Genomic DNA, 23,727 nt, shown 5'->3' on the forward strand with positions numbered 1-23,727 from the left:
AAATACATTTAGTTGGGGGAAAAAGGATAGAAATCCTAGTTATAAAAATAGATTCTCCTGACTTCAGTTTAACATAGGCAGATCACTTTTAAGGAGCAGAGTAATGAGTAGTATCATATTTAAAACTATTACTACGAAATTCTCAATGCTTTTGAAATATATTATTTTATGTACTCAAAGAGTTTGCCTCAATTATGAAATTTTGTGGTGCATATGCATAAAAAACAGATAAACACCTCCATTAAAAACTTTAAAGTTAATTACAAAGCTGCTACAAGTAGGTTGACTTCCTTAAGATACACATACCATTTCATATACTTTAATTTTCTCTTGTAAGAAATTAATTTGCATTTTGAAGTCTTCCTTCTTTTTTTGATAATCTTCTAATAGATGGTCTTGTTCTTCAAGCTGTTGTTTGGCTTGCAGTAAATCTGCAGCTGTGTTACTGTGAGTGCTGTTTCGTAGAGTTTCACTAGCCTGTAACTTAAAAATAGAAACCTCAAAATATTAAATTTTAAGTGACACTTTATCGTACCCTCAGCCCACAGGGGTTCTCTGGAAAGTATGCTCACTTCATAGGCTTACAATCTCAGTCAACATGTTTCCATGCTGTCAACATGCTGATAGGTAATGTGCACTTTGGGTAATGAGCCAAAGAATTTACCTTTCACATTATAAAGCTGAGAAAATAGGAGAAATAAGACAGGCAGACAGGCAGAGAAAAATGCAGACTGAAAGTTCTTCCTGGATTCCTGATGACTTTTCAAACTCTAGTTCCAATTTCTCTCAGAGTTCTGATTGTATTTCTGCCCTTAAGTTCTATAAACAAGCCTGTATTCTTACCTTAAATTCCTCCCTTTTGTTTAATGCAATTAGATTATAGTTCCAACTAAAGATTAATGGAATATATCCAGTTGTCAGTCTAGTTATAATTGAGAACCTAATTAACATAAAACCATACCAGGGTTGGAAAAAGTAGGGTGTAACTGCAGGTTAATTTCTGCAAAAATACACCTGATAAGACTTTGTAGAATTTTTAAATAGAGACAGGGAAAAGTACAAAGAAAATAACAGCAAGAAACTACCCAAGAAGTATAAATTAAATTCTTGATTAACATAACACTTATTCACTAGTTTTTCCAGTACGAATAAACAAATGGCTTTATAACAGATTTGTTCTAGAAAGTGAAAAAATTTAAAAATTCGTTATAAAAATCGAGTAAGTCTTGTTCTACTTGTAATACTTACTTGTTGGAATTGAATCTGCAATTTTTGACTTTGCTCCATCAATGCTAAAAATTCTCTCACCGTTTCATCCCTTTCCCTTCTTGCCTGTTGTATATTGGCGGTGAGCTGTGTGATAATAGCATCTCTTTGTTTAACTGCTGCTTCAAATTCTTGTAACTAAAGGAAATCAGAGAAAAGAATTACATTCTAGGCTTATATTTTACATAAAACTGATTATCATTATTACAAGCAACTTTTTAAAAAATATGAGATTCAAAGCACATTAGTGGAATTCTTACAATTTATATGCTATCTCCCACATTTGAAAGCTATGAGCTTTAAGAAATTTGTTTTACTTCCAAATCAATCTCAAAGAAATTAATGTGCACATGCAAAAACTTTTCACTTGTTCTGGCTTTTCTATATATCTAATTCTAGAAGCAAATGCCTTTATATTGGGGAGCTCCCCCAATCTGTTACCAGGCAACACCACAAACTTGTTTTTGGAGAGGATGAAACTGAAGTCTATTCTGTCATCCTCATTAATGTACCATTTTCATCTTGAGTTCATAACTGATTACTTAATACAAGAGATGTCACTCTAACTGCAGAGAATATTTACAGGGACTTGCTGATATTCTTAATGGGTTTAAGTCATCATTTTTTTAAAAAAAATGTGATTTATACCACATTTTTCTTTCAGGCTCATTAGAAAAACATCTATCCTGAAATCACTAAAGTTATTTTACTCTATCTTATTAAGTTAAATAAACAAAGTAACATACATGTTACCCCTATTAGTTGAATTCTAGTTGTAAAATGGGATTCTTAATACTATGCGCAAGAACCCCATTTTTCTCATGAATGAGATAATCTTAAGTTAACACCTGTAATTCTCATTAAATACATAAACTATCATTAAAATTTCCTGGAGGGCTGGGAATGTGTCTCAAGTGGTAGTGCCTCGCCTAGCATGCGTGAGGCACTGGGTTCGATTCTCAGCACCACATAAATGTAAAATAAAGATATTGTGTCTACCTAAAAAAAAAACTAAAAAATAAATATTTTTTAAAAAATTTCCTTTTTTGTTTTTGTGAGTAGCAAACAAAGGCCACAGAAGGTAAATGTACCTGATGCAATCCTTCAGTCCCATAGGTGGCCCTCATTTCTTCCAGTTCTCTGTTCAGTTTTTCGGGCTCATGTTCAGGTTTCCCAACTAATTCGTTTTCTATCAACTCTAGGCGAGTCTCACTATAGTGTGTGCCTTGTTCAGAATAAGAATCAACGACACCAAATTCTTCTTCCTAAATCAACCCAATATTTTTAATAATTCAGTACTAGCAACATTCCTGAGAGAGGAATTCGAATATTGAATTCCATAGCAAAATCCACTTTAAAACATCACTCTTCACTTTGAAGTTCACTTCTATAGCAATCTGGTTTGCTATTAATGTGATATTACCTTAAAAGCACCTAAACAGCATATCTGCAAATTTTGTTCCAATTCCATGTTATAATGAAAATGAGGTAACTTTGTTTTGTTAAGCAGTAAAGAAGATCTAGTAACTTTTAGAAATCACATACAGAAAGAATTACATACAGGAGAAAGCTTGGTTAGTAAGTCAAATGGTTTTAAATAATAAAAAACATTAGTATCATGAGTAGTTTTATATACTGTACCATTAATAAATTGGTAGGCTTTTCTCTTTTCACCACATTACAGCAATCATTTACCTGTATAAAAAATTTCCTGATATATTATGATAGACCAAATTTTATTTACCTAACAATAATATTTCTACTAACTGTATCTTTTACATCTAGGGAAAATGCCTTAATAGCAAAACAAATATGGTGATTATATTTAACTGAAGTATCTAAGAGGCATATCAAATGTCAATCATTCCTCAAACATCTAAGTTCTTACAATGCAAAAGACACTTTCATTTAAGTAACTGAAGTTCTAAGTGCAGTTCCTATTTAGTCTTCAGAAAGATAACTAAAAGCTTCAAGTTACTAGATCTTCTTTTACAAAATGCTTCCTTAAAATTAGCTAAATATATTTTTAAAATTAAGCCCTATTTATTTTCAAATAAAACCATTTACTGGTATAAATTTAATTAAAGGCTAGTAAGCAAACCAAGGGAAATAAAGAGGTAAAGAACACTCCCCTAAGAACTTTCCTCTGGGGATAGTACTACTGCTAGTCACGCCATCCAGACAGATGAGGGGGTTTTCTTTAACATATCACCACTTGTCTGTAGCACAGATATGTTTTAGTAAGAGAAAGGAGGATGATAGAGTACAAAAACCAACTTCATTCCTGCCCACATTCCTGCCCATATCTTAAGCCTTCACAATTCTATGTTAATAGAACCCAGGAGAATGAAATTGTTAACACTGAAATATATAGGACAGACTAGTCAGAATGTCTAGAGTTAGGATTAAGTTTATATGAGCCATGACACTTTAAAAAGTACAAATCCTAGGACTGAAGATGTAGCCCAGTTGTAGAGCATCTGCCTAGTATGTGCAAGGCCCAATACCCACAACTGCCAAATAAAAGGGGGAGAGGGTCCTAACTAAGAGACTTTTTAAAAATCAGTTTGATTGCTCTACTTTTATTCTAAGAATAATCTCTGAGAAATAAAGCTAAAGGGAAGGCAAAAAACCAACTTTTGTTAACACATTATTGCAATTGGTGAAAAACCACAGGAATGTAGGAATACTAATTCTAGATATAAAGTCACTTGTGATAATTTTCAAATTATAATACTTCTAAATTTCAATTAGTTTTTCATGACTCAGAAATGACACATTCTGATTTTAGTACACACTAAAATTTCTATTTTGAAATAACAGTGTAATAAAATGAATATTTGTAAATATCCATCAAAGATCATGTCAAATATCATGTTATCAGTATTACATAAATTATTTATCCAGTATAATAATTATATCTAATACCTCTATAGCAAATATTCAGTTAGTTCTCCTCTAATTCAGTTTAAACATATTTATAATGCCCCACAATGAGTTGGTTAGGATCTATCTCCAAGTACTTTCTGGTCATCATGTTGCCCATTGTAGAGTTGTCTTGAAGTGCCTGGACTGTTATGATCTGCTCTGAGTTCGCTGTTCAGCCCTGAGTACTAGTCACAATGCAGCAGGTTGAAGACAGCCTACTGGAGGATTGTCACAACCTTCATAACTAAGATTCTCAACTTCTTATCTAAGATTTCTTTCATAAGTTTGCAAAGAGTTCTCAAACTTCACCTCACTCCCCTCCATTTCATTCTTCTCATCCTCATCTTTAGTTAGTTGCAGGCCTTCCCACCAAATTCCCCAAGCTACAGCATGCAATACTCACCAATACACAACCTGAAAGCCCTGTTTCTCCACTCCACAAAAGCAGAGTTGCTATCTGATCTTTGCTCTCTTCAGTGATGAGACCTGAGTCTCCTTCAGGCAACAGACATTTTTGACAGAAAAGTGATCTCACCTCCAGACTGGGAGGTATGATAGTCAAGCAGCTCAGAAAGGCATCAGTAGTTATTGCGAGTCCTCAGAGCTTCCACGTTTTAGAGAGTTTTAGAGAATGCCTCTGACATTTTTTTTCCTGTAGTTTTCTTTATTTTGTGCCAGCTCAGAAAAAAGCTCAAGGCAAATTTTAACAATGTCTTTGTGAATGACTTTCAAGATTTTGCTCTGCTGGAGCATTTTCTTGGGAGATGTTCAAAGGCAGGTCCTCAGAGTCAACCACACCATGGATAAAGTTGAGATAATTCTGGTTTGCAAGTACAAGGCTAGCCTGAGCAACTTAGCAAGTCAGTTTCAGATAAAAACAGCTGGGAATGTAGCTCCCTGGGTTTAATCCCCAGTAACAAACATACACCCACACCCAAACAACAAAAATAAAAACTGTAATATGTTAATTTAAGAACATAGTTTTTCGAGCTGGGATTGTGGCTCAGTGGTAGAGCGCTCGCCTAGCATGGGCGGGACCTGGGTTTGATTCTCAGCACCACATTAAAAAAATAAAATAAAATAAAGGCATCGTGATGTGTCCATCTACAAAAAAGATTCATATTCATTCTCTCTCTCTCTCTCTTAAAAAAAAAGAACCTAGTTTTTCTATTAGAAGCCTACAATAAATTCAGACTTATGAAATATACTAAGTTGCTTAAACATTCAGAGTAAATAATAATTTTCCATGTACTCTAAATTTGGGAGCAAAGAAATGACAATCATATCTAAAAAGAATAAGATAACAAAGTGATACTTATTGCAAACATATAAAGAAGGCACGTATTTCTTAAGAGACCAATGCCTATTTTACAGTTTATCACCTAAAATAAAAATCATCATTGTCAGGCATGGTGATGCACACCGTGCATCAGGAGGATCACAAGTTCAAAGATAGCCTGGGCAACTTAGTGAGAATCTATCTTAAAATGAAACTGAAAAGGGGCTGGGAATGTAGCTTGGTGACAAAGTGCTTTCCTAGCATGTACAAGGCCCTGAGTTCAATGCCCAGTAACACACACGTACACACATGCACACATACACAACACTACAGCAACATCAATTCCAATAAACACATTTTATTAAACTAGTATTCAAACATTTGTAAAAAGCATTACTATAAAAATCATACTAAATTATAAAATTTTTACTGTGCTAAATGGCTATCTTAAAATGGTCATGGGTCCTAGAAATGCAGACTCACTTTCCTAAAAACCAAAATAGGGCTGCTATATAATTAAGGATTAAGCAATTCAAACAGTTAAGACTTTAGCTAACCACTGGAAAAAGATACAGCAGTAAAATATAATTTTCAGTTTTTCAATCCATTTATATTATATTATGTTAAGTTATATTAAATATATACAGAAGCATATAATTTATAAGAAATAAAGTACCAACAATCAATAATTTCAAAAAAATATCAATTTTATCTATGACATTTTTAATTGGGATATGTTAGTCTTACCTCCAAAGTGTAATCATCTGCTGTGGTTGAAATCTCACTTTCCAGCTAAAACAAAAGTAAAACATGATTACAATTATGACATTTTTCCCCTGCTAAATATCATACTTTACAAAAAAAAAAAATCCTGCTTTACTAAGACATTGCTGTTAGTAACAATGATAGAAAATTCACAAAAATACTATTAAAAACGAGTAAAAAATATCCAAATCTTTAAAAATTTCATTTCATTATGAATTACAATGACTTATAATAATGCATATAAAATTTATCACAAGGCATTGTTATAAATACAAAAGTACCAAGAACTTTTACATATATAGTAGATGTCATCTGTAAGCCAAAAGCATCAAAGACACCATTCCTCTAATTTATGTAACTCTTTTAAATAAAACTAAATCCTTAACATGCCATCAGAAAAATTCAAGTTCTTTAAAAGAATTATCAATTCTTGATGCTAAAAAGTCAATGACTTTGTCAAGCTTCCCTCAGGTGGATGCTAATGACTTTTCACTGCCACTACTTTCTAGTTAGAGGTAGAATGTTTTAAAATCTGGATGAATACTTACATCAACAGAAAAAACTTGTTCATGTTTAAGCGTTTCTTCATTGTTTAGAGTTCTCATTATTGTGGATTCAGGCATCACGGCCGATCCAACACCCTGAGAACTATTTATGAACATCTCCTCACTCTTTGATTGATCAATATTCAAGCCATGAACATCATTTTTATTGCTTGAGGTTTTCTTCTTTTTTGGCTTCTTATGAGGGTTTTGTCCATCCAATCGAGCTCTTCTTTCTCGAAACTCGGCAAGCTACAGGAAAAAGTATCATTAACATCAATGATAATTTTTCTTTGGGATCACTTTCTTTAAAAGATCAAACTATCACCAAATTAAAATGATGATAATAATATAGATGACTTCACAGTTTCAGAATAACTATTGGATTGAATATTCGGGTTGTAAAGTTTGTAACACTAGGTACTTGTGAATGAACTTATTAAATATTGAGGGGTAAGAAATGAACATGTCAAGTCTAAAGAAGAGGAAATTAGCTGAGTTAGGGGAATAACTATTCTATAACTAGAACTATATTATTCTATATTCTATATTCTATAACTATAACTATATAGTCAGCAAAATTTATCAAGGCAAAGATGAAGATTTTGCTTAAAATTCCAAGTGTCAGATTATATCAATAATTTATATCTAATATTTATTCAAATGTCAAATATATAACAAAGGAAAAAATTATTAACTTTGCATTATAGAAAGAATGACTTAGGTCTGGGGATGTGGCTCAGTGGTAGAGTGCTTGCCTAGCATGCACACAGGGCCCAGGTTAAACCGTCAGCACAAAATGAAAGATAAATAAATAAAGAATGGAAAGTTTGATTTAAACAACAACAACAACAAAACCCTCCAAAATAAGAATATCTGTTACTAAATGCAAAAAGTAGCACACAGATATGGAATAAAAAGTAGAAGTAGTTCCATTATAATATTTAGAATGAATCACTTCTACAGACATAATTAAAAAGATAATGTTCTAGGCCTATATTACTCATTATATGAGTTATATTATTTTTTCAGAAAAATTAACCAGAAGCTAAACCCCATGAGGGCAAGGACTTTTTTTCCTCCCTACTTCTATATATTAAAAGCCTAGAGCAATATTAAATAAATGTATGTTGAATTTTTTATCTATTTTTTTAAAAGAGAGAGAGACAGAGAGAGAGAGAGAGAGAGAGAGAGAGAGAGAGAGAGAGAGAGAATATTTTAATATTTATTTTTTAGTTATCGGCAGACACAACATCTTTGTATGTGGTGTTGAGGATCGAACCCGGGCCGCACGCATGCCAGGCAAGCACTCTACGGCTTGAGCGCACCCGGCTGCCGCAAACTCGTTCCCCAGGCCTCCTCCCACCCTTTCCCGGCCACCGCCTCCCACCTCTGGCCCGGCGGTCCCCTGCTCTCCTACCTTCTTTCTACCAGCTTCTATCATTCTCCTTCTTTCTTCGTCCTCCATGGCTTCTGCCTAAAGAAGAGGAAATTAGCTGAGTTAGGGGAATAACTATTCTATAACTAGAATAGGGGAATAGAGGGACTCTCATTCACAGTATAATCTCTGGATTTAAGATTATATGAAAATACACACAAAAACAAGGAGCTCCAAACACACTTGTTCTGTTCTACTACTTTATACAAAAGATATCGTCTATAATTATCTTTTATACAAAAAAGATAATGAGCCTATTAGCTATACAAATGCTCACTGCAGCCATATTTATAGTGGGAAAAACTTACAAGTAACTTAAAATTTTAAACAGCAGTGTTTTATCATTTGTCTGTCATCATCAGAATTTGTACCAAACCCTAGTCATCGATACGTTATCATTTACTTAATATATTTTAAACAGTGTATTTTCTTTAAATTGACAGTTAATATCACTTGTTATTTCTTTTAAGAGATAAATTGAAAATAAAAGAAATGATAAATCTATTATTGAAATTTTAGTTAGAGGTTGCTGAAGGCTATGAAAAAAAAATGGACAAAATAAAAGACTGTTAAAGACAGACAAGCATCAAACAGATTTTCGTTATCATAAGCAGAAAGAAAACTGAAAACGGTAAAAACTTTCTTACAATACTATCCAAAGTTTTTTAAGACCTAAAATATTTTCTTACCACCTAAAATCAGAAGCACACATTATATACCAGGTAACACTAGACTAATTATGGTGAACTTATATTAAAAATACCAATGCAAGCAATTGCTATTAAAGACTTTGTGATATAATAGCAGGTATAAAGTAGTATTGTAGCATATCTATTTCTTTTCATGAAAGGAAAATTATACTTCATTTTTAAAAAGATAAGGCAAGTCTCAGGCTCATAGCTTTCAATGATTATATCCAGTATGAATTTAAATATCATTATATTCATAGGCATAGATAAATTCTGGAAAACTACAACCTTAACAACTTTTGTTTACATTTGGAGTTCAGATTACAGGTATTTTTCCTATTGCTCACTTACATTTTATTTATTTATTCTTATGAATTTTTTTTGATGGACACAATACCTTTATTTTATTTATTTTTATGTAGTACTGAGGATCAAACCCACAGCCTTGTACGTGCTAGGCAAAGGATCTATTGCTGAGCTATTACTGTATTTTTTTAAATAGAGTTAAGTTTTCTGATTTTTGTATAAAGCAACTACTGACAAAGACTTCTTAAATTTAATTTGAGCTCCTGAATCACTCTTAAGAGGAGAAAAAAGAAGACCACATGTAAGTTCCTTTCTGCCTTAAAAAGAGGAAATATATGCTTAGAATTACCATAACTATTAACCAGACCAATTACAAAGACAGCAAATAAATTTCTTATTATCTAAAGTATTAAAGCAATCTTGCTAATGTTACTATCAAAATATGTGGCAAATATATTATTTATAAATAACATTTTATACTTAAATTATCTGCTGTAGATGAAGAAAAGCATATAAACATGTCCTATTCCCTTAATGAAGATATTTAATTCATAAGTCAAAAATAGCTCATGATTATACTTACAAAGTATAAAAATATTTCACATTTAACATTTTTCCCAGTTATTTAGTAACTACCCAGTGCGTTGAGGAACAGGTGAAAGACCAGTTGCCTCTATTTGCACATTATTAAGCTGCTGGAATGTACTTGAACTACTTGAAGCATAGCAGATCATTCTTAAAAATAAACTAACTAGAATATTGGCAAATACTTTATCTATAAATAGAATCAAAAATCCAGGAGCATTATTTTAAAACATCCCTTAGAGAGAATGCAATGCCAAAAAATAAATACTAATAATGAGATTTCTAATATACTCAATTTCAGAAACTTCTTGAAATATCATGTTTCTGCATTAGAATATATATAGTCAGCAAAATTTATCAAGGCAAAGATGAAGATTTTGCTTAAAATTCCAAGTGTCAGATTATATCAATAATTTATATCTAATATTTATTCAAATGTCAAATACATAACAAAGGAAAAAATTATTAACTTTGCATTATAGAAAGAATGACTTAGGTCTGGGGATGTGGCTCAGTGGTAGAGTGCTTGCCTAGCATGCACACAGGGCCCAGGTTAAACCGTCAGCACAAAATGAAAGATAAATAAATAAAGAATGGAAAGTTTGATTTAAACAACAACAACAACAAAAAAACCCTCCAAAATAAGAATATCTGTTACTAAATGCAAAAAGTAGCACACAGATATGGAATAAAAAGTAGAAGTAGTTCCATTATAATATTTAGAATGAATCACTTCTACAGACATAATTAAAAATATAATGTTCTAGGCCTATATTACTCATTATATGAGTTATATTATTTTTTCAGAAAAATTAACCAGAAGGTAAACCCCATGAGGGCAAGGACTTTTTTTCCTCCCTACTTCTATATATTAAAAGCCTAGAGCAATATTAAATAAATGTATGTTGAATTTTTTATCTATTTTTTTAAAAGAGAGAGAGACAGAGAGAGAGAGAATATTTTAATATTTATTTTTTAGTTATCGGCAGACACAACATCTTTGTTTGTTTGTGGTGTTCAGGATCGAACCCGGGCCGCACGCATGCCAGGCAAGCACGCTATGGCTTGAGCCACATCCCCAGCCCCTATGTTGAATTTTTTAAAAGGATAATTTATCTTTTATTGAAAAGTCACCACACTAAGCAAGATCATATAAAAGGCATATCTAATTCTACTTTATTAAAATGTTCCATGGTTTCAAAATTAAAATGAACAATTTTCAAATTACTTGAATCACTCTTAAAAGGTGAAAGATAAAAGAATGAGACTAAGTAAATTTCTTTGTTCCTTAAAAAGAGGAAATATATGATTGGAATTACTGTAACTATTAAATAGACCAAATACAAAAATGGCTAATAAATGAATAAGAACATAAAATGAATCCTTCTCACTATAACTTCCCTCCCTCCACCAAGAAAACCAAAAGAGAACAAAAAGTTTCTCATAAAAATAATATCCACAATAGCTTTCTAGCAAGACTACTGTTTTATAAAAATGTGAAAGGAATAAGACCGTATCACATATTCAATTATTTATAGCTATTTAGTTTTATTTTAAATTTGAAAAATGGCAAGCTAGCAGATAAGCAAAAAAATCTGAATCAATTAGATAACCATCTGATACTGAAATGATGCACTTTAAATTACTGAGAAAACATTTATTCTAAAACATGCTGAAAATTCAGACTACAGCCATCTGTGTTTGTCATTTGGAAGCCAATTATAAAAGTGTTAACATATGTAGTCACAGAAATAGTTGCAAGATTTACTGAAAAGATATTATGTTCACATATTTATCTTTCAAAAGTAGACCAGATCACAAGTAAATGTCTTATCTTGACCAGAACATGAGTAAACAACTGAATATAAATATATTGAGTTCCTTAAACTCAATATTTATAATTTTATAAATGATCATTCTCAATAAAACAATACATTTTCAAAATGTTATATATAAAAACATGCCAAGTTTTTATAATGTTCCTTCAAAAATAAATGACTAATTGAAGTCTGTTTTTGTGTATTTTTGTGTGTCCATTGACTATTTACTACATGCCAGGCACTGTGCTGGACATCAATGAAACACATGGTCTCAAAAGTAGAACTTCACAGTATAATGCCAACCTATTATTAAATGGAGTGAGAAATAAGGGTTAAAGCACAATTTCTTAAGCCTGACAGTCATTCATATATACATATATGGACAGCGAGAAGAGAGAGAAGAGGTGTATTGTGTTATAGGAAACTGTATTGTCCTGATTTTCTTTAAAAAGGCCTTCCGAAAGAGATGTGTTGTAGTTTTATGCCTGGAAAGCATAAAAATTGGATTTATGTCAGGTTGTAAGTATATAGTTCAGTTATTTAACAAATACTTATTGACTGCCTATCATGAGCTATGACAGGGCATGCAGTGATAAATAACACATATGAACTCTCATGAATTGTAATCCAGTAAGAAAGATAATATTAAACAAAGAAATATGTACATTCAAGTTATAAAAAGTGCTTTGAAGAGAAAGTATATGCATTAAAGACAGCATACAATGGAAATTCAATTTGTGGGACTGTGGGGAGAGGTCAGAAAACATCTTACTGAGACAAAAATGTAGAAGCTGATATATAAAAATCAATTTGTTAGGGGCTGGGGTTGTGGTTCAGCGGTAAAGCGCTCGCCTAGCACATGCGAGGCCCTCAGCACCACATAAAAGTAAATAAACAAAATAAATGTATTGTGTAGAAATAAAAAATATTTTAAAAATCAATGTTACCTGATCAATATCATAATCAGTGGCAAAACAAAACAGAACTAGAGTATCTGACTCCAAATCCAACCTTTCATTATACTAATTTGCTTTCTATGTATTTTTAGGTCCTTTTTCATAGTATTTCACAATCCTAGAACATTAATTTTAAAGACATGAACAAATGAAATCGCCAAACTGACAAGTGTTTTTTGACGAGAGGAAAAACAAACGTGAAAATGCACATACCTCAAAGAGAATGTTACAAAAATATGTAATCTGGTAATCTCTATAGTATTTAAAAATAACTATAAAAAGTGATTTTTATGTTTTTCCTGTAGAAAATGGAAGAAATCCCAAATAATTCTAATTATGGTGACTATATGTTCTTTTCAGGGCTGTCATTAAGCCTTTCAATATTCCTTCATGGATGATAAACAAGAAGCTATATAAACTGTCACAGAAAAAATTTGGTGGCCTAACCATGGAAACAAAAAGATTATAACGACTAACCTAAAAACCAGCTGAAGAAGGGCAAATGAGAGCAAAGATAAAAGCAACATTTTAGGATGCTCTGAATCATATTTTCCAAAATAACAAAAAGGTACAAACCAGGCCTACTAGAATGCCTGTAGTCCCAGCTATTTGAGAGGATGAGGCAGAAGGACCTCTTGAATGCAGGAGTTTGGGGTCAGCCTCAGAATCAGCAAGACACACCCCCAGCTCAAAAAAAAAAAAAAAAAACTGTAAGAAAAAAATAGTGCTAAATAAAACTAAGGAAATCAAGAATGGAAAAGATGACAAGACTTTAAATCATTGAGCGACCAAACCTATTTATAGCCTATAATCTCATTCAATGCGATCACCTTCCTGTTTAAAAAGAAAACAGATTCTGTAGCTTAAGGAATCATCTTAATTTTGTGTACTTCATGGCCTGGGTATACAGACAACCCAAATATTTCTTGAATTTCAAAACAATATGGACTACATATAATATAGTGCTGGGCTGTCATATAGTACTAGCTATGTGACAGTGGAAAAGCCACTTAACATGAGGAGAATTCAGTTTCTTCAACTTTATAATGAAGAGATACATTAGAAGGATCATTTAAACTTGCCTCCAGGTCTTGGGGTTTTTTGAGAAAATTTTTCAATTATTTCCTTTCCTTTCTCCTTTCTTTACCTGCAATTCTAAGGAAACCAGCATTTTACTTATGAAAATTTGTAAACTGTTGCTTGAAAATACAAGTCAACAAACAGTATATAGCTATTACTAAATAATCCCAACTGAAAAATGGTATAGGATACAGAAAAAGTGGAATGATTCAGTGTTCATAACGAATCACATCTAAGTACATAAAATTACCAAAACATTATTTTATTCTCATGTTATTAAGTATCATTCAGTACAAATTACTAGAAAGTTCCAGAAAGGTGGGATTTTTTCATTATATGAGTTATATTATTTTTTCAGAAAAATTAACCAGAAGGTAAACCCCATGAGGGCAAGGACTTTTTTTTCCTCCCTACTTCTATATATTACAAGCCTAGAGCAATATTAAATAAATGTATGCTGATTTTTTTATCTATTTTTTTAAAGAGAGAGAGAGAGAGAGAGAGAGCGAGAGAGCGAGAGAGCGAGAGAGAGAGAATATTTTAATATTTATTTTTTAGTTATCGGCAGACACAACATCTTTGTTTGTATGTGATGTTGAGGATCGAACCCGGGCCGCACGCATGCCAGGCAAGCATGCTATGGCTTGAGCCACATCCCCAGCCCCTATGTTGAATTTTTTAAAAGGAAAAGGGACAGGAGGGAGGGGAGGAAACCCAGACCCTGCAGCACCTTCCTCCGAGCGCAGCGCACCCGGCTGCCGCAAACTCGTTCCCCAGGCCTCCTCCCACCCTTTCCCGGCCACCGCCTCCCACCTCTGGCCCCGCGGTCCCCTGCTCTCCTACCTTCTTTCTACCAGCTTCTATCTTTCTCCTTCTTTCTTCGTCCTCCATGGCTTCTCCGGGGTAGGCAGGGAAAGTACAGGGAGGGGGTCTGGGGTAGAAAGGGAAAACCGGTTCAGACCGAGGTGGGACGCCTAGCTCCGCGATCCTGGCCACAGAGCCCGGCCGGGAGCTGCCTCCTGGCCAGAACAAAACCAGTCAGTTGCTGCAATCACTGGCGAGTCGTCCTAGTCCACACCAGTACAGCAGTAGTCACCGCCATCTTCGTCTCCATGTAAACACAGAGTGAGGCGGGAGTCAAGACACGTCACAGAGCACAGGCCCCTTGAATGCCGCGTTGCCTGGCAGGTGCGCCTCCGCCTCCGCCTCCACCAGCCTCGCGGGGCCAAACGTTCTTACGCAGTCCTTAGCGCGCACTGGGGGGCTCCAGCCCCGCCCCGCCCCGCCGCCGAGCCCCCGCGGCCCCGCCCCGCCAGGCCCGGCCCCCCGCGGCCCCGCCTGGCCGCCGCCGCCGGGCCCCCGGCCTCCCCCCCCCCCCGCAGCCCCGCCAGGCCGCTGCGGCGCCGCCGCCAGCCCCCCCCCCCCCGCACCGCCAGGCCCCCCCGCGGCACCGCCAGGCCGCCGCCACTGCCGGGCACCCGGCCCCGCCCGCGGCCCCGCCCGGCCGCTGCCGCCGCCGCCGCCGGGCCCCTGGCTCCCCGCGCGGCCCCGCCCGGCCGCCGCCGCCGCCGCCGCCGCCGCCGGGCCCCCTGCCCCCCCCCCGCGGCCCCTCCGGGCCGCCGCCGCCGGGCCCCCGGCCCCCCCGCGGCCCCGCCCGCGGCCCCGCCAGGCCGCCGCCGCCGCTGGGCTCCCGGCCCCCAGCGGCCCCGCCTGGCCGCCGCCGGCGACGCCGCCGCCGCCAGGCACCCGGCCCCCCCGCGGCCCCGCCTAGCCGCCGCCGCTGGGCCCCCGGCCCCCCCGCGGCCCCTCCCGGCCCCCCCGCGGCCCCGCCAGGCCGCCTGGCCCCCGGCCCCCTGCGCGGCCCCGCCCGGCGGCCGCCGCCGGGCCCCCTGCCCCCCCGCGGCCCCGCCCGGCCCCCCCCCCGCGGCCCCGCCCGGCCGCCGCCGCCACCGGGCCCCCGGCCCCCCCCCGCGGCCCCGCCCGGCCGCCGCCGCCGCTGGGCCCCCGGCCCCCCCCCCCCCCCGCAGCCCTGCCTGGCCGCCGCCGCCGCGGGGCCCCCGCGGCCCCGCCTGGCCCGCCTGGCCCTGGGTATGAAGAATCAGCTCTGGATAAAACAGTTCCTGGGGCCTCTCCTTGTTTCCTCATCATAAGAAAGGGTTATTTTTTTTTTTATATTTTTGATCTGGTTTTATTTGCATTGTCTTTGTATTTCCTTATTATCGGTCGGTTTTTGGTGATTTTACAAATTGGATTTTACAAGAAATGTTCAGAATTCAGCTATTAAAGTTTCCAAGTGGAAATTCATTTATTTCCATTGTGGGGACCATTGGGGTCATTGTGACCTCTCAGTTTTCTCTGTTCTCTCCTGATGGAATGTCTACTTGGAAGTTAAGGCTTCTGCACTGATCCTCTAATGTCTTTTAATCTTGTTTTGCTTTTTTTTGCTCTATTTCCTGGGCCTTTTTTCTGACTCTATCTTAAAGCACTTCCCTAAAGTTTTTCATTACTTGCTAATGTGGTTTTATTCACAGAGCTCTTCTCTGAATTCCCCCAACCATTCCTTTTTATTATATTTATTATATTATATTTATTATATTCTTACCGTATGGCTTTCCATCTTTCCTGTTTCTTTATGGATGTTAATTGTTGTATTAAAACATTTATTTCCTGTGCTTCTTCTCTCTCTACCCCCCAAGGTACTCTTTCCTGTTTGTTTGCTTTCTTCTCTCCCCACTGGGCTGGAGGCTTTGCCAAAAGGTGTGCTCATCCTGGGGTATCTGCTCGTGGTTAAGGACAGTGAAAGCTTCTTGATACTGATGACCATGGGCTCCATTGAAGGGTGAGTGGTTGGGCCTTTCATTTGGAAAACTCCTGGCCTCAGAATCTTAGGTGTTTTCTTTGATGTTGTCAGATTTTCCAGATGTCTTTGAAGGGTCAAGACCTCATTGCCAGCCTCATAGAAGCCGAAGAGAGGAAAATAGAAGTATGTTGGGTAGGGGTGAAGAAATGGATTGAGAAAGATGATGCCTTTTGAAATGAACAAGCTTAAATTCACGTAATTTCTCTGTTTAAAAACACTGTTCTACTTTCAACTCTAAAGTCCCCAATTAAGAAACTCAAACATTCTTATACAGTAAGGCAATTCCATGAAACGAGGTCTAAAATCTGGAAAATCTCATTACTTAGATTTCAGCACATCCTTTTTACATGTCTCCCCAATACTGTCCTTCAGGGGCAGCCGGTGCAGGCAGTTCTGGGGACTTTAGGGAAATCTGAAGCAGAAAATAGATCAGTTCTCTGCTCTTTCCACTTCCACTTGAGGTAGCTTTCCTGGCTCAGTTCCATTGGCTACCACTGGCCTAGCCACTTTGCAGCTTCCAAAACCTTGTCATAAAGTTTCTGAAGGGAGAGAGATCAGATGTCTAACTATGTCTGCCAACTTTATTTGAAGTTCTCCCATGAATTTTTAAACTATATTTTAGCTCCACAAGGCCTACTTGTGTCTTTTTAAAATAGGTACATACCCATTTTGTAGTTTTGTTCTTTTATCATATTTCAGAAAATCCGTGTTTCTGTGTTGAACTTGTGTAACTATCAAATGTTTTTTCATTTAACGATGAAACTTTTTTTGGAATGAGCATAAAATTTGTACATGTCAATGTGGTGCCATGTAAAAATATTCAATACATCTGTATAAACACCATTTAATGTTTAAATCAGGTTATGCTTAGCCATTTTCACCATAATTATTTTGTATTCTGGAAACTCCAGTATATACAGTAAGTCTGATTTGATTCTACTTTCTGTTGTTCCACTAGGTCTCTTGAATGTGTGTGTTTCCCTGTGTGTGTTTTTGTGATTATTATTTTTACTTATTTATTTATTTTTGGTGGTAAACCTGTATTGGGTAAGCATGTGCTTATAAATTCTTAAGAGAAGGTTGTTTGTTTCTTCTCCATCTAGGATCAAAGTTTGAAATGTCAAATTTCCTTTCTCGCTGACTTTTTTTTTTAAATACTGTTATTTATTTTTTCTACCCTTATTCTGAGATGTAACACTTTGAAGACCTCAGCTTTATTTAACTATACTGTTAGAAGGCCAAATCAGGCTGGGTCCAGGTACTGTCTTTTCCCCCTGCACCTTGAAAGAATATGAAGACCAAGGGCAACATTACCTGGGTTTGGCAAGTACCCTAGTAGTCAACTTAGCTTCAATTTTCTGTTTATGGTATAAACTATATGAATTCCCACTTTGACTGTGTTTTAGCTTATAGTTTTGTTTCCGTCCTGACTCTTTGAAGTTCTTTTTTTTTTCAGAGTAGAAATTAGAAGTTTATTAAAGGACAGCAGAAAAGACTTCTCCCGGAGGAAGTAGGGGACCCAAGAGGTGGAATCCCTCTTTGAAGTTCTTAAAATCAAGCTTTTTATAATTTATCCAGCATGGTAGGTTGATTTCAGTGGGAGGATCAGTTATGATATCAAATCAGTTATCTATTATCTATCAAATCAGTTGTGTATTAACTATCGGTCTTAGCTGGAAGATGTGAGGTCTCCAGCTCTCAGTTCTTCTCTCATCCTTTCACACTCCTTTTCTTGGCAGGATTATCCATATCCATAGATTACTCAATCATCTGCATGCTACTCTTTCTCAGAAGTGACTCTAATTCAGATATTTAAATTTAGCTCCAGAAACATCCAGGATATATGTATCTAGTCCTCTTAATAACTAGAACATGAAAAGTTTGGGGGTTGATGTTATTGATGGTTGTTTTTTTATTTTTTAAATTTTTCTTATCTTGGATAATCTAGCAAGTTTCTTTCTCCTACTCATACACTTAAACACATCTTGATGGATCCTTCCTCTTCATGTGTCACCAGGGTACAGTGTACATGCCTCTGTTGATTCACACGTGACATTAGAATAACTTAATCTTTTTCTTATGTTTTAGAATACAAACAACATCCACCAGTACTTTTTTTCTTTATTTTTCCTATATAAGTTCCTGACACCTAGCAGGCACTCAATAAATTTATGAATGAATGAATTTATTGGAAAGCTTGGAACAGAACTATGGCTCCAGACTTCCTTTTCATTTTGCTCTCTGCTGTGTAACATGAACCAAATTTAATAAAAAGAATCACTTTTTATAGAAATGCTTTCCATGTCCTAATAATTTTAAAACTCTTTTGGAGACTTCTGATCTCACAATATCATAACCTCAGGGCTGGAAAGGAGCCTGGAGGGTATTTAATCCTCTTTTCCAACCAGACTGAGTTTCTGTGTAATTTCTCTGACATGTGTTTTTCCAGATTGTGTTTATATAACTTCAGGGATTGTGAAAATGAGGAAACCATGGGGCCAGTTCTTTCTAACCTTGAAGAATTATGACCATGGAAAAGGCCTCCTTTTATATCAAATCTCAATCTGTCTTTCCACAAGTTTCACCTACTGACCTTTGTAAAATCCCAAGGGCAAAGCAGTACATATATAACATCCTTCGATAAAATAGCTGTTCCAGAATTTGAAGACAGCATATACTCCCCACCCAAGTCTTCTCTCTCTACTCAAAGCATATACAATGTTTTCTACTTTCTTCATGTGATAATTATAGGCCTCTACTCCACTTTTCCCACTGTTTCTCTTCAACTATGAGGATGGACCTAAGCCTCTGGGATTTCCTCATTGAAGAGAAATGTGTTGGATTCTAGTTTTACTGTTTCTAAAAATTTTGATAAAGCTTCTAATTTTCATGTGTTTGTCCTTATTGCTATTTTCACTTTTATAAAATTAATTTCACTTTCATTATAAAAGATGAGAATAACAGTTGCATACTCAATACATATGATTCATAATCCCATTTTCCAGGCATTGACATGGTTAATGGTTTCTAATTTTCCAGAACACTTTTAGTATTCATGAAATACATATTTCATTTATGAAAATTTATACATATTTATGAAAATACATACATATATACATCTTTTTGACAAAATTAAAGGAATTGAATCAACATTATATACAGAATTCTTTGACTTTCTATTTTACCTTAGTATCATAATTAAATTTTGTCATATATTTTGGATATCTTTGCATACCAGTACATACAACACTAGTAGATTCCTTTATTCCTTTTAAAAGCTATAAGATATTGTACTCTTTAAATACATAGTCACTTCTTCAGCTAATTCGTTGATATTATTTCCAATTATTGCTATCATAAACAATTCAATAAAAGTTTTTGAATATTTGCAGCATGCACAGCCTTAAGCCAACCATGAGAGCTAATGAGACCAGTGCAATATCTTCTGTCACTAGGAACTCACAGCATAGTAGAATGCAGTAATGAATTCCTAATTAAAATACAATATAAGGTCTATTTCAAAAATATTCAGACCTACAGAGGAGACAAATACTTGCAGCACTGTAATGCTTTCAAAGCTTACATTGTATACTGAAACATAAGAAAGAAATCACTAACCAGCAAAGATATTTCTAACTGCTAAGAGCGGCATACTTAAAATTATGGTGTCCTTGAAGAACTGCAAGTAGCCTTATGTGTTGCCCATGTTGGACCCATGCCAGAGAGGACTCTGATGAAGCAGAAATAGGGAGCTACTGAGGTTCCTGTTGAACCACATCACACGGTTGGATCTTATGGGCAACAGAGAGCCAGGCTATATCAGCGAAGAGAGCAGAAAAAAACTATAAAATGCAGCAGGGCCAGATGGTAATGAGTCCTCTTAATGAAAATTTCATAAACAGTGGTATTTTGCCTGGTTTCCCTTTCTTGGGCATGGCAGGTGACATTTGTGTCCTGACTACCACCTTGGATCTTGTTAGTGGAGTGTCCCTATATTAGTATAGAATGAAGGATCACCGTTTTAAATCAACTACTTGTTTTCAAATATCTGTTTAAAGGTCTATTTCTCCAGGAACTCAAACTAAGTTGTAGGCCAATAAAATTTTTGCCAAAATAGTCCAAATTATTTAACTTTACAGCTACCTATGTCTTATATATAGTAGTACCAAAAAAATCTTTTTTTTTCTGTTCCAGGCTTGAAAGGATAAAATGATTAACTGAAAGTGACCGTTTCAGTAATGGTAAGTTTGGCTTCAAGGGAAGAACCAACTCTGGGACACTCACAGGAAAAGAGAGACTCTCAGGAAGCTAAATCCAGATAGGCTGCACTTGAACTCCAATCCCTGGAGGTCTGGAGGTAATATCTGTGACTGCTGAGAGACAGGAGTCTTCATTTTTCTCCATGTGAATCTTCTGTTTTTCCAGCATCATTTATTTAAAGGTATATACTCTTTAAAACATCAAACTATCAGTCACTCTTTTCTGAGTATTCTGGATTCCTTTGTCAAAACTCACTTGGTTGTTAATGTGTGGGGTTATTTCTGGGATTTCTATTATGTTTCATTGGTGGTGTCTCTATTTATGCCAATATCATGTGTTTTTGATTATTACAGCTTTATAATATATTTTGAGATCTTATAAATATGATTTCTCCAACTTTATTCTTTTTGCTTAAGATTCCTTGGCTATTCCAGGCGTTTTGTAATTCCATCAACAAATTAGTGAATAAAGACAATATGGTATATATACACACTGGGTACTGGTCAGCCTTAAAAAAAAGCATGAAATTCTGTCCTTTGGACATTATCCTAATTGATATAAATCAAGCACAGAAAGACAAGCACTGCATGATCTCACTTATAAGTGGAATCTAAAGAAAGTTGATCTTATGAAGTGGACAGGAAGATTAGTGTTTACCAGAGAGTAGGGGGAATAGGGGAGAGAAAGCAGAAAGTACATTATTATTATTACTACTACTATTACTATTCGATACCCAAGATTGAACCTAGAGGTGCTTAACCACTAAGCTACATTCCCAGCCCTTTTGATTTTGAAACAAGGTCTCAATAAGTTGTTTAGATCCTTTCTAAGTTGCTGGCTTTGAACTTACCATCCTCCCGCCTCAGCCTCCTGAGCCACTGGGATTACAAGCATGTGCCATCATGCCTGGCCTGTTATTGTTTGATAGGAGGAGTAATTTCTGTTTCTGTGGCACAGTAAGGTGAATAAAATTAACAGTGATATAATACATATCTTGAAATAGTAAAGATAGGAATCATAATATATTCATCATAAAGAATTAATAAAAGATTAAGGTGATAGATGTGCTAATTACTCTGAGTTGGTCACTATCCAATATATACATTAGTCAAAACATCACATTGTACCTCATAAATAAGTTCAGATATTGTGTATCAATCAAAAATAAGTGAATAAAATGAATACCAAAAGGTATATACTCTTTAAAATGTAAAAGCATTCCATTTCTAGAAATCTATCTTAAAAAATAAATAAAAAGATCAGCCAATGACTTACATAACAGGATGTTCCAATGATCTGATTTATGTGAGTGGCAACTTTGTAAATAGTCAACAATACTGAATTGATTTAACAAATATATATTTTTTAAACATAGTGCTATTGAAGCATATTTAATTCCATAGGGGTATTTCACCATATAATCTTGAGTGAAAAAAGAGAAACAATTGTATGTGTAATTTAATTTTATACACCAATAGGGAAATGGTAGAAGAAAATGTATCAACATATTTTTTAAATCCCTGTGCATTTATTCTTTGTTTTATTTTGTTTCTAATTACCTTGCATACATTTCTGTACATTCCTTCTTTTTCTACTTCTCCTTGACTTCCCCTGTGAGAACCTGAGAATTGACACCTTTGGATTGCTGGTCTACACATGGCATTTGACTGCAATGTCACCAGCTCCTCCTACATATCCACTGTATTTTATCTCAAGATATCAATTTATTTGTTTCAATTTTAAAAGTCAATTAACTTTTAGTTTTTGAGTTATATTTGACATATTATAAACTGCATATTTAAAGTACCATGTGGTAAAACTCAATCTGTATATAAGCCAATAAAACTATCACAATCAAAAGAATGAACATGTGTATTGCCCTCAAAAATTTCCTAATGCCTGTTTGTGACTTTTTGTTCTAAGTCCCCACCTTTTTAGGCTTTTTAATTGCTGAGAAATATTCTGTTATAAGTACACAATAATTTGTTTATCCATTCAAATTTGATAGTTGGGCATTTGGATTGTTTCCAATTTTAGACTATTGAAAATATTCCTATGTATAATCCTTCATGTATAAATGTTTGTATGAAAATACATACTTTTAATTTTACTTGATTAAATACCTACCAATAGAATGACTGGATCTAATGATATGCATAAGTTTAACATTTTTTTTTTTTAAAGTACCTGAGTTTTTCAGAAGCAGCTGTGACATTTGACATTCCACCTTCAGTGTATAAGAGTTCCTATAGTTTTGTAGTCACAACACTTGGTAAGATGGGTCTTCTTATTTTTAGCTTCACCAAGTGTGTGTATTAGTATTTGATTTTGGTTTTAATTTACATTTCCCTAATTACTAATGGTGTTCAGCAACTATTTCTATGGGGTTTTTCATGCATAAAACTTCTTTAGAAAGCATCTGTTCAAAGCCTTTGTATATATATTTTTGAGTTGGGTTGCTTATTTTCTTACTAATGGATTCTGTTTTATTCTGAAACTTTTGAAATTGGATGTGTATAACTCTGGTTGTAGCATCCCGCAGTGTTGTACAGTGATTTCCACTATTTATTCCAGGACGTTTCCATCATTCTATAAAGGACTCAATACCTATCAGCAGTCACTGCAAACCTCTCCCCTCACCTCAGTCTGGAAACCTAGTAATTTCTTTTCTCTGCTTTCATGAGCTTGCATATTCTGAACATTTCATATAAATAAAGCCATATAGTATGTATAATTTTTAATATGACTTCTTTCTGTTGCATAATGTTTGAAGGGTTCATCCAAATGTAGCATGTGATATTTTGCTACATTTCTATGGTTATGCAGTATTTACTACTGAGTTTTGAGATTTCTTTATATAGTCTGTGTCCATCAGGTTTTTTAACAGATTCATGATTTGCAAATATTTTACTGTGTTTGAATTTTAATGCTCTTTAATGTAACTTTTGGAGAC

At 35.7% G+C, this 23,727-nt stretch overlaps 1 protein-coding gene across 1 annotated transcript in view; it reads right to left on the reverse strand.

Annotated features, from left to right (window-relative positions):
- Positions 1-14,590, reverse strand: part of LOC308633208 (A-kinase anchor protein 9-like) — a 125,195-nt gene extending 110,605 nt beyond the window's left edge. Inside the window, exons 1-7 of the mRNA XM_081265743.1 lie at positions 14,498-14,590; positions 6,787-7,032; positions 6,221-6,265; positions 2,908-2,961; positions 2,358-2,531; positions 1,249-1,404; positions 307-483 (exon numbers count right to left, since the gene is read on the reverse strand). Coding sequence (XP_081121869.1) covers positions 307-483; positions 1,249-1,404; positions 2,358-2,531; positions 2,908-2,961; positions 6,221-6,265; positions 6,787-7,032; positions 14,498-14,545 — 900 coding nt within the window. The 5' untranslated portion in view covers positions 14,546-14,590. The remainder of the gene's footprint in view (positions 1-306; positions 484-1,248; positions 1,405-2,357; positions 2,532-2,907; positions 2,962-6,220; positions 6,266-6,786; positions 7,033-14,497) is intronic.
- Positions 14,591-23,727: the final 9,137 nt, after the last annotated feature.

Source organism: Spermophilus citellus (assembly GCF_964194105.1).
Source record: "Spermophilus citellus genome assembly, chromosome: 14".
NCBI lineage: Eukaryota > Metazoa > Chordata > Mammalia > Rodentia > Sciuridae > Spermophilus > Spermophilus citellus.